Source organism: Haliotis rufescens, unplaced genomic scaffold (assembly GCF_023055435.1).
Source record: "Haliotis rufescens isolate VD_foot unplaced genomic scaffold, xgHalRufe1.0.p SCAF_11, whole genome shotgun sequence".
Lineage (NCBI taxonomy): Eukaryota > Metazoa > Mollusca > Gastropoda > Lepetellida > Haliotidae > Haliotis > Haliotis rufescens.
The window spans coordinates 27050342-27062972 of NW_025963791.1; the positions used below are offsets into that span (position 1 = coordinate 27050342).

Below are 12631 nucleotides of genomic sequence, written 5' to 3' on the forward strand. Positions count from 1 at the left end.
CCAATGTTCAAATGACATTAAGCCCAAACCGAACCTTTGCTATTATCACAGGCTAAAATCACTGGCTTCTGTCATGTCTGATTTGCATCTTTTCTTTGCATTAACCAGAATCTCAAGCAATGTGGATGAAAAAATAGCAGTATTCTTCCAATACAACCTCATAAAAAATCAGATCTTGGTTCTCGCTATAGCTAAACAAAGATCTGAGGATATCCCATTACTGGTCATGTCAGAACAACCTTTCATCCGACCAATCAGAGCGTCGCTTACTAGATCATGAAAGTGCCAGTCGGAATGTGTGTTCTAATCATGCAACCAACACATTATTCCAAACAACAGTTAATGGCTGTACAACGGATTCTGTCAAAATCTTTGTCTATCTCTCACATCAATGGCATAAACATTTCAAAAAGGAAGACACTTTACACAGTCTGTGAAAAGTACTGCTATCCAATCTCGGCCATCTATTAAACTTTCCAGAATTTTTATCTGTTCATTTTTTAAATTTTGAGTCAATGTTTTCCAAAGCGTAATCGCTAGTTTGAAACTTGTCTCATAAAGCTAAAAAAGCTTGCTTTCTGATTGGCCAGTGTCGACTTCTTGTTCGTCATTTCATTGGTTGGTCGAATTCACTGAAGGTAGTTCAGTGATGTGACCTATAATATATATGGGATGTCCTCAGACCTTTGTTTAGCGGTAGCGAGCACTAAGATCTGATTTTAATGATATTGCTTCTGATATGAAGTTACATATTTTGGCAGCAGTTAAAGTATGCCTATATCTATGTTTGTAAATAGATTACATATGTAGCAGCTCTCAAAGGCTGATATAATATTGTCCACATTACATACAGATACCTACTTATTCAGGAAAAACTGCAGTATGTGCAACTTAAGAGACTCATGTGAACATAATGACACAATGCATGCATGCATTACACACCTGACAGATGCTGTAATACCAGAGCTCATTCCATACCATCAGATTAAAATATAATTGCTTTTACATGTATTCATATAGACATTTCATAATCATCTCACTCCATCACAACCGCAAATACCTGTGCATGCATGAGAATGGAGGTGTTCCCACCTGTCAGGATTTGAAATCATCCAGAAAGTCAAGGGGTCCTTATCATCATCCTGATGTTAATAATGATACTTTGAAATCATTCAGTCAAATCCCCCAAGGACTCCAAGACCCTCAATTACTTCCATTCTATATAACAGTGCATGTGGTGTAACAGGAACATATACAATGTTCATGGCTTGTACTGTGTTTCAATCACTCACTCACTCACTCACTCACAGAGAGGTCCTCTGACAACACAATTGTGTTGATACACTCACTAACAAGCCAGTGTCACACACATTTAGGTCCTCTGACAACACAAGCATGAAACATTGTGTTATTGATCACTCACTCACAAGTCAGTGTCACACACACAGTTAGATCCTCTGACAACACAAGCATGAAACATTGTGTTGATACACTGTCCCACTCACTCACTCACAAGCCAGTGTCACACACATTTAGATCCTCTGACATCACAAGCATGAAACATTGTGTTGATACACTCACTCACTCACAAGCCAGTGTCACACACATTTAGGTCCTCTGACAACACAAGCATGAAACATTGTGTTGATACACTCACTCACTCACTCACAAGCCAGTGTCACACACATTTAGATCCTCTGACAACACAAGCATGAAACATGTGTTGATACACTCACTCACTCACAAACCAGTGTCACACACAGTTAGATCCTCTGACAACACAAGCATGAAACATTGTGTTGATACACTCACTCACTCACAAACCAGTGTCACACACACAGTTAGATCCTCTGACAACACAAGCATGAAACATTGTGTTGATACACTCACTCACTCACAAACCAGTGTCACACACAGTTAGATCCTCTGACAACACAAGCATGAAACATTGTGTTGATACACTCACTCACTCACAAACCAGTGTCACACACAGTTAGATCCTCTGACAACACAAGCATGAAACATTGTGTTGATACACTCACTCACTCACAAACCAGTGTCACACACACAGTTAGATCCTCTGACAACACAAGCATGAAACATTGTGTTGATACACTCACTCACTCACTCACTCACAAACCAGTGTCACACACACAGTTAGATCTTCTGACAACACAAGCATGAAACATTGTGTTGATACACTCACTCACTCACAAACCAGTGTCACACACACAGTTAGATCCTCTGACAACACAAGCATGAAACATTGTGTTGATACACTCACTCACAAACCAGTGTCACACACACAGTTAGATCCTCTGACAACACAAGCATGAAACATTGTCTTAAGTCTGTCCAGGAGATCCTGCAGGGAGCACATGTTAACAGGTAACAACACACATAACAGGCTTACCTAGGTGCTGCTACAACATAATGCATGTACACTGGAGTTCATCCCAGCCAGGAGGTGATATCACGGCTGAACAATCCACACAACACCTGGCACCATCAGCACTCTATATAGATCATAGTACCACACGCTACCACACGCTGCTACAATTGCATTTTGTCCCAGCACACTGCTAAAAGCAAGCTGTGTAATTTATAATACATGTATCAAGTGATGTTTCCTGTCAAGCTGTAGACTAGCTCATTGTAGGTACAGGCCTAGGCTTATAATCAAGTCAACCAGCTCATTGTCAACAGATACAAGCTCAGGCTAATCCTAAGAACGAATTGTTCACAAGAAAATGATTTAACACATATGGAGATATTCTTATCACGTCACAGATTATTTATTCACTATTCTGAGAGAGCTCCTTCAAAAAGAAACCCCATAATCTTTACATAGTCATATAATTGCTTTGCTCCTTGTAAAAAACTGTAAAGATTAATTTCAAAGAGTTTTTGCTGCTGCGTGAGGTTTCAGGTTACATCAAGTTACAGCTGGTGAAGAACAACTCTGAGTGAAGTCCTCCTTGGTTTCAGTGTGTACTTGAGGGAGTTTTTAATAGGAAAAGGTCCTTCTGACAGGCACGAGTCAACTCGGGTTGAAAGTGGGCCTCATGAGTAACATTCGCCACCATTTCTTTAACTGCATACTTCTTAGAGTAAAGTTGACAGATGGAAAACTCATACAAATACCTGACATTAAGATGCTGTAACAAGCAGTACGTTTCTACCAGCATCTCCTAAGTACAAGAGTGCACAGGCTCAACCAGTGCTCCTGTTGTTTCACAAAATAATAAACAAACTCAGAGACACGTCTCAATTACCAAACATATTTCTAGAGTAAAGTTGACTAAAGAAAACCCCATACATAAACCTGGCATTTAGATATTGTAACAAGAGCTTCTTCCTTTAAAAAAATCAGTAGATATCAAGTACAAGATTGTTGCACAGGCTGACCCAGTGCTCCTGTCTGGTCTGATCTTGTCTAACTTCCCACATCATGCACATACACCCGGTAATGTTGTTTAACGCCACACTCCAATATTCCAGCCAATATGACGGAGGTCTGTAAGTAATGGAGTCTTGACCAGACAATCCAGTGATTGACATCATGAGCATTGATAAATGCAATTGGGATACGATGACATGCATCAACAAAGTCAGGGAGCCTGCCCACCCAATCCTGTTGCCTCTTATGACAAGCATAGTCGCCTCTCACGGCAAACATAGGTTGCTGAGGACCTATTCTAACTCAGATCTTCACATGAACCACAGGTACTACAGTGAGTAGGCTGGAGGTTTCACATCAAAGTCAGTACTGTAGTGTCTATTTAAGGATAAGTCTGTTTCTAACATATTTTATCAGCATGCTGGCTCTTCCCAATATCCACATTAAATGTCATCAGATTCAAGAAGTATGATATTCTTCAGCTCAGTCCCATACATCACAGGATCATTATACAGTCCATCATCTGCACAAAGCACTCAAATATCAGCAAGGACTAGCTTTTTAGCATTCCTTGTGAATGGTATCACATTTTTCATATTCACCAGAAATCAAGTTTAATAAGTTCTAAACGTCAGCACATCACAATATCACAGATCTGATAACTAGAATGCATAGCCAGCCCATCATTGCTACAGGTAATGCATAGATAGTTTTTTTATTGTTGACAGGAGCCAAGGCTGGAGCTGGCCTGGAGCTGGCCTGGAGCCAGACTGGAGCAGGCCTTGAGCCAGTGTGGAGCCAGTCTGGGTGATATAAGTACACAAACAACCAGATCCTACCTGTGAGCCCGACGTGTGAAGACGACTCTTCAGGTCCCTGTTTGTCTCATGCATCTTGGCAAGGTCATGCTGAGACTTCTCCAGCCGATCTTTCAGAGATTCCACCTGGAACCACACAACATCATTTACACGCACAACCAAAACTTGAAAGCAGCGTTCAAAGTGAGGGAGTTGAATATTACCCCCCTTTCAGTATGATTCAAGTCCTAACATTGTGGAAGACACCAACAATGGGCTTCTGACATTGCAACCATGTGGAGAATTGAACCCAGGCCTTTGGGGTGACAAGCAGTTGCCTAAACCACATGGCTACCGTCCTCAGAGAATAAAATGAAATGTTTGTGCGAGCAGACCCTAGTTGGATGTAACTCTCACGGCATGAACATGATTCAGCAGACAAGGAGATCTATCGCCATAGCGAGTGTCTGAGCTTGATCATCTTAAGGCATCTTTTAAGTAAGTTCTCTAAAGTGGATGAATAAAAAGTTGAGGTAAAACCTACAGGAGGAAGTTATAATAAAACCACAAGCACAAACTTCCTTCTTTTCAAAGTATGACCTCCTCCTCTGTCAAGGAATATTAACATAATCCTCTTAGGGCTGAGGCAATATGGTTAATAAAAACCAAGTCTTCACCTTTAGCATTACAAAGATATTTGCAAACAAGTCATTTCTAATTGAAATAAGGAAAAACATTAAGATCTAATATAATAACGCATAGTTCAACACAAAAATTATATCTATAAACCAACATTATCTTGAAATGATGCCTTTTTTTCAGAGTGTGTGTGTTGCTGGAATTAATTCATTAATTTCCTAGCAATTAATTAAATCTAGCAATAAATATGCATAAGTCTTTACCTTCCAAATGAAGATCCTTTGAAATTATTTTTCAAAATATCAAAGTTTTTAAACTTTGCTTAATAAATAAGGAATTCTTTACATAGAATATACATAAAATTCCTGTCTCTAACCAGCCATTTATCAATTCATTTCACAAGCATGTACAGATATTCTTAATTCATTGTCATAATCTCTACCAGTGGGAATAAGAGGCGACTGATGGGGTCGGGTGGTCAGGCTCGCTGACGTGGTTGAAGCATGTCCTTGTATCCCAACTGTGTCGATCGACACTCACGAAGCCAATCACGGGATTGTTAGATTCAGACTCAATTATTTACCGGCCACCACAATATAGGTGGTGTATTGCTGAGTGTGGTGTTAAACAAGAAACAAAACCAGTTGGAGCCACCACTTCACCAAAAGTCAGATTAAGGAGGGTGCCGTGGTCTCTTGAGGTTTACTGCTGTAGTATTTGAATCTAAAAACTCCTAAATCTGTAACTGTTTTGTTTGATTGTTGTTTAACACCGCACTCAGCAATGTTCCAGCTATATGACGTCGTTCTAAACAATCAAATCTCGACCAGAAAATCCAGTGATTGACATCAAACAATTTGGATATGATGACATGCATCAACCAAATCAGCAAGTCTGAACATCCAATTCCGTTAGTCACCTCTTACGACAAGCCTACGACCAATTCTAACCCAGTATCTTCACGAAACTGTAACTAGTATTACTAGGGCTAGGACATGGACCCTTCCCTTTCACACCTCATCTCAAACACTGCAAACAAACTGTGCCTGAACCTGATCTATAGCTACAGTACTTACCTCAGTTTCCAGGAACTCCACAAGAACCCCGCCTCCATCACTGATGGACCCTGACGAAGCTCCACCCATCATGTTGTCATCATCTTCCGATCGCATTTGTTCATCATTAAACTGGTCCTAAAACAAGAGTTATCTCCCTTATTCCATCATATTTCAACTGTACATTTTATGATTTCAATAACAAATTTTACTTTAGTAAAAACAACAAAAATCCATAGCTTTCATATATACATAAATACGTATATCTTTAAATATATATATACACATACAACCTTTAAATCACTCCAGTCTGTGATGAACAGTTTCCAACATACATACTTTATTTACCAAGTGGGGATCATATTGCATGTAGCAAGGACAAATCATTACTGCAATACAGGCCACTAGTAATGTGCACATATGTGCTTTTCAATAGTATGCCAAACAATGTGTTGAAATACACACTCGCCTATTCCAATACAGATATGTTAATACACTTGAAACAGATTGTGTCTACCTTACATAGAGCCATACTATAGACTGTACAAACAATTGGCAATGGCAGTATCAATTTTAACTTGATGTATTTTACGTTCTTACTTTAGTAATAATAAAGGTGAGGTGAGGTGAAATTGGGTTTAACGTCGCGTCCAGGATTATTGCACTTATATAGCGACGTGCATGTACGTGTATGTGTTTGTGTGGCTGCTTGTACTAGTCCGGACTGATGCCGATTTATAGTGCTAGCCCACTGAGATACCATGCCGCAGTTTAACATGAATACCCCACTCAGACACAGGATACTGACTCCGAGCCGACCAGTCCTTGTTTTAGCCCCTTAATGCTGAGCGCCAGACAGGGTAACAACAAGTACCATTTTTTAACGTCTTTTGGTATGACGCGGCCGGGGATCGAACACCGGACCTTCCGCTCTCCGGGCGGACGCTCTACCACTAGACCACGGAGGCGGTCAAGTAATAATAAAGACTTGCAAACATTATAAGCATATTTCAGTCACAACATTTCATCAACATCAGTGCAATTAAATCTCTACCCTGATCTATTACATATTCTGGCAAAAACGTTTGTGTACCATTTTCACTTCAATACTACTTTCCTCTCATTGTTACTATCAATGTTAGTGTTAATCAACTTAAAATTTCAATCACATTCCAACTGACAAGAAGATATTTTGGAGGATATGGAGTAGGCTGCAGGAATGGGGGCAGTAGATCATCAGTGTCAATGCAGGTGTCATGTGCTGTGGCAAGGGTTCGCACACTTTGCCTCGGGGACAATTACAACCATTAGTAGGAAACAAATAATTCAAACAACTGAAAATAATCACATGCATCTTCAAAAAAAGTTGGTTGAAAATATAAGACATAGACATGAAAAACAGACTTACAAATACTGAATAATTACAAACACTATATTCTAAAGATGCTACATGAAGTTCAAAATGTTGAGTTAAGTCAAACCACAAAATAGGGATTCTAATTTTCTATACACTTGAGTGAGTGAATGAGCTAGTTGGGTTTAAAGCCGCATTGAACAGTATTTCAGTTTTATAACATGGCGTACCAACTTATTGTTGGAGGAAAGACCAAAGTGGTGCAGGTCTCAGACGTTTACCACTTTAGTGAAACCAATGAGCATGGTATGGTGTTGACAAACAAAGAAACATAATACGGCGAACCCATACTCTTATGTTTTTGGTATGTCTAAGGGATGCAACTCTGCAAAGCCCCCTTTCCACAAGACTGAGTTGAAATGAAAGCACAAAGAGTTCAAACAAACATGATTTTTCTATTTCTACTATACTGCTCAATGAATGATATGGTGATGCATCAACCCAGCCTACCTGTGACAGACTCCGGTCCCCCATATCGACCTCGTCATTATCAGACTCTCCAGAGTAGGTCTCTTTACTGGAGCTGGACAGATTGAAGTGATATTGATCATCTGAGGGGGGTGGGGAGTGCATGCGGGCAGCTTTAGCCGGTCGTGTTTTTTCCTTCACCCTTGCACTCGGCGACATGCCACGTCGCATCTTCTCCCTCTGTTCTTCTTCCTTGCTGCTCTCGCTCATGATGGAGCGTTTTGGGACTCGAGCGGTATCGCCCCCTGGCGCAGATGGTGCATTGTCACTGCCTTCCACATATCTTTTCAGTGGTGGGTTGTTGCCACTTTGCCAAGTAAGATCCTGTGGAGGAATGTGGTGTCTTGGGATCTTTGTTCCCCGGGACAGACGGGGCGATCCCTTGTTCTCTATATTGGAGTGTTCATAGTCCATGCTTTGCGTGCTGCGATCACTACCGATGCTTTGTGTGCTGGATGAATTGCCAGCCGGGACTTGGTCAAGGGTGGACGAAAACTCTTTGACTGAGAAAGCTTTGCTGACATTTCCTGGATTGACATCAGAATGATGCCTCCTTGTATTTTTGGTGTCTTTCTTGTTCTGCTCTCTCCGTCCGACCAACTGGAAGGCAGTTTCACCCATGGACCCGGTCACTGTCGTGGTCTGACTAGATGTGGCTCCTACATCAAAATCATCAACAGCCCTTGTCCCGACACCTGTTAGAGTTTTGCTGGCAAGAGTTGATGATGGCATACTGTGTGTACGGCCGGAACTGTGCAAGTCCATACACAGTCGAATGGCCTTCATCCAGTTGTTCCTGATCCCTGATGTCATGGCCGCCAGGTTATATTCCCCATTTCGGGTCTGCAATACAACAGGTTACAATGTAGCTAAGGTCTGCAATACAAAAAGTTACAATGTAGCTAAGGCCTGCAATACAATAGGTTACAATGTAGCTAAGGCCTGCAATACAATAGGTTACAATGTTGCTGAGGTCCGCAATACAATAGGTTACAGTTACAGTATTAGGTCTCCAAAATACCGTATATCGCCGTCTATAAAGCGACCCCACGTATAACCCCTGTACAAGCCTTTAAAATTCATGAAGATTTAAATTCATATACCCCGTCTATAAAGCGAATCGGAATGAAGCACGTCACAGCACATACACAATTCCTACATTGCAATAAACGCATGTTTGTCTTCCACAGAAAAAAATTACATTGTTTACCTTCAGCGAATTCAGGGAAACGAACAGATCATAACGATTAAACAAAATATAAAAGTTAAGATAAAAAACACTAGACATGATCATTTACCGATTAAATTGTATTTCCTGTTCTGAAAGGCATTGTTTTATATGCAGAGATTAAGATTACCGTGTGTATTTTCTCGTAAACTAAGCAGGAAGTAGCAATCAGCTGTACACATGTTTCTCGGAATCTACCGGTGATTTGGTTAATAATTACCCAATAAAATAACTTTAAAGAATTTTGATACAATAATCGTAAGAATTGAATCTGAAACTATTATTTTATTTGGAATAACTTATTCCAATATCATGTTATTTTGGAAGTATTTTACTACATATATTTGAAATAAATTAACAACCATAAGCGTAGCACTTTGGTACAGCTGATCCCTATTGCCGGATCACCGCCGATGCTTCCGCGCTCGCAATAGTTAAAACTTTATGGTGACAAATGATAGTCAAACAACAGCAGATATGACTTTCAGTGAGTCAAAGTATGGCATTTATTATACATATATCCATTCTCTATCCACTAAAGTTCATTTCAAGGCGTCAATAGCGTTAACATGACCGTGAGTTGTGCGATCTTCCGATCACATCACATACGATTTTGCCGAAATGAAAATAAACAATATCAAATGAAATTTTGAATAAAATAAATAAAATAGATAACAAAGGTAAGTCCAGATATATAATGAACTGTTTTTATAACCAGACAGTGTAATTACATGATTAGTTTGTGTACTTCATTACAGGCTTGTTGACGTGGTATTTACAGTGTTACTTGCTCACAGTCATGTCTGTGTCGGGGGGAAAAACATCAAAACTCTTCAAACCTGTGTATAAGACAACCCCCCTTGAAAGCCCCCTAATTTGATGTATGAAAACTCGCCTAATACACAGCGGTATACGGTAATAGGAAACAATGTTTATGGAGACTGCAACAGTAGTTCATTAAGATTATAGTGTGCAAGCTAAATGTAACAGGAAGGCCAAGGTGAAATCTATGAGCACATGGATATCGTGTTGATAACCAAGGATCAAAACCAGAGTGAATCCGGGATTCAAACCCATCACCATCAGAGCCTGGCATGCCTAAGGGGCACAACTCTGAACAGCAAATTTCTGCACGAAAGACCACTGGGCCATCCATGCCCCCATGTGAGTGAAGATAGACACACAATAGATAATGCTTGTCTATGCCGAGTCATTATATACGACTATGCATCATCTTATTATTACCTTGATCTTAAATCCATAGTTCCTGGCTGTGTTGACCTCTGACACCTCATAGCAGGTTGAAAGGTCAATGCGGCCATCAAGACTATTCATGTCTTCAGCTTTAGCATCGCGGTAATAGCGGAGAGAGTTGCCAGCCAAGACAAACCAGTGTTTCTTCATGTCCTGGTCAAAACAGAAGGAATATCATTTTAGATACTCAGAAAGTGAATGAAAGAATTTTTCTGGCAGCCATAATGCAGCTAATACAAGCCCCACCCCCCACCCCCCACCCCCATTTCATATAACATTTATTCTACACACAGTCATATGTTGCAGATTTAAACACTTCAATTACAACAAAGAAAAAAATCTGTACAAGAAAACAAGTGAAACATGTAACAAGCATCTTGTTTAAAAAAAAAAAAATTATAAATAGTGCACAACAACCAATTAAAATGCTTTATTCTAATAACTCACTAACATTAATATAATGTAGGAAATTACACACTTGAGAATGTTTTGTTGCTAAAACTGCCTTAAACTATTAATATTATCCAAAAAAAATTGTACTCTCCACATATCATCAGAATCGGATCTGCAAAGGAAGGGAGGTAACTCTGCTAACATAAACACTTCAAGTATTGTCAAGAGGCTACTAGAATTTCAGAAGAACCATGTTGATTTTATCTCGCTGTACAAACAATCATAATGGCAATTGGCGTCTACATACGATGCAATATTGTTAGATAAGAAAGACCCTATCATGCTGATATATATATAGATAGATATAAACTTGCCATTCAAACAATCATGCTATTTCTGTCTTAAAGATGAATTGTAAAAAGTATCTAATTGAAAATAATAATGAATAGATCTGAAAATGTCATAAATCTTGGGAACAATGGACCATACACATGAAGTCACCTTGCAAAAAACAGTCAGACAACCAAAATTAGATCCATTCCCAACAGTGGGAGAGCTTATACACAAATTTTGGATGAAATGCAGTGATTTGATTCCGTTAAGTTACATACTTAAAGCATGAAGTCCTTAAGTTGGGTTAAATGCTGCTTTGAACATAATTTCACTCATAATATGCCATGTCAGCTGTGGGAAGAACATTTAATGCAGGTGGAAGATGTTTTGTTTTTGTTTGTTTGTTTGTTTGTTTGTTGTTTAATGCTGCTCTCAGCAATTTCCAGCTATATGACGGCAGTCTGTAAATAATCGAGTCTAGACCAGAAATCCAGTAAATGCTATCATGCGCATCAATCCACACAATTGGGATACAATTACATGTATCAACCAAGTCAGCGAGCTTGACCACCCAAGCCCATTAGTCGCCTCTTACAACAAGCATAGTCACCTTTTACGACAAGCATGGGTTGCTGAAACCAACAGTACAAGTAGGTGCTGGCAGATCATATAATCAGGGCAAACTTACAATAACAACCAGCTGATCCTGGCACATCCAAAGGACATAACTCTGTACAGAGAATTACGTTGCTTCAAGTCACTGCACCATCTGTCACCCTTCCAGCATGATACATGACTTTCATAAACATAAATAAGTGTCTGTACAATGATCCACCTGTTGTTTATGCAGCAGTCAGCAATAATCCAGCTGTAGGAAGTCGGCCTGTAAATAATCAAGTCTGGACCAGACAATCCAGTGATTGATATTGTGAGCAACAATCCACGACAAGCAATCAAGCAAGTCACCAAGCCTGACCACCTGATCCACTTAGTCTCCATTTACTACCTCCATAGGTTGCAGGGGACCTTATACTAAGTCTCACTCAGAATGACCACGGGGTGTTCCATCTGTGGAGACTAAGATGCTTCTTACCTTGTCAAGAGGGCCTTGCTTGATAAGCCAGCCTTTCTTCATGTACACCAAGTCCTGCAGCAACAACACTCATTAGATAACATGTCATCACCCTAGTAATCATTTAATCAGTCAAACTTGAATATTGTGCATTTTCTCATTCTGTCAACAATCATGCTCATATAAAAAATGGCAGAGCCTAACAAAATTTGAATTTTAAGATGACAACCAGTGCTGTCCAGCAGAGTTTAAGTAAGTGAGTGAGTGAGTGAGTATGGTTTTACGCCGCTTTTAGCAATATTCCAGCAATATGACGGCAGGGGACACCAGAAATGGGCTTCACACATTGTACCCATGTCGTGAATCGAACCCGGGTCTTCGGCGTGACGAGCGAACGCTTAAACCACTAGGCTACCCGACCGCCCCTAGCAGAGTTTAAGAAATCAAATCGTCAATAAATCCACTTAAGTCTTTGAATGGCATTTAGAAGTGATAAACATAAGAGAGAATTTATGGATGTCAACTTCTTTATTATGAGGAACACCTGTCAGAGTATATGCTTACTCCATCATCATATG

General features: G+C 39.8%; 1 protein-coding gene across 5 annotated transcripts in view; it reads right to left on the reverse strand.

Moving 5' to 3' along the window:
* Positions 1-12631, reverse strand: part of LOC124149319 — a 115450-nt gene that overhangs the window by 29536 nt on the left and 73283 nt on the right. For all 5 annotated transcript variants that reach the window (XM_048392481.1, XM_048392480.1, XM_048392484.1 and 2 more), the window contains 5 exons: positions 12075-12128; positions 10247-10408; positions 7756-8616; positions 5913-6029; positions 4240-4344 (listed from right to left, as the gene is read on the reverse strand). In XM_048392481.1, coding sequence (XP_048248438.1) covers positions 4240-4344; positions 5913-6029; positions 7756-8616; positions 10247-10408; positions 12075-12128 — 1299 coding nt within the window. The remainder of the gene's footprint in view (positions 1-4239; positions 4345-5912; positions 6030-7755; positions 8617-10246; positions 10409-12074; positions 12129-12631) is intronic.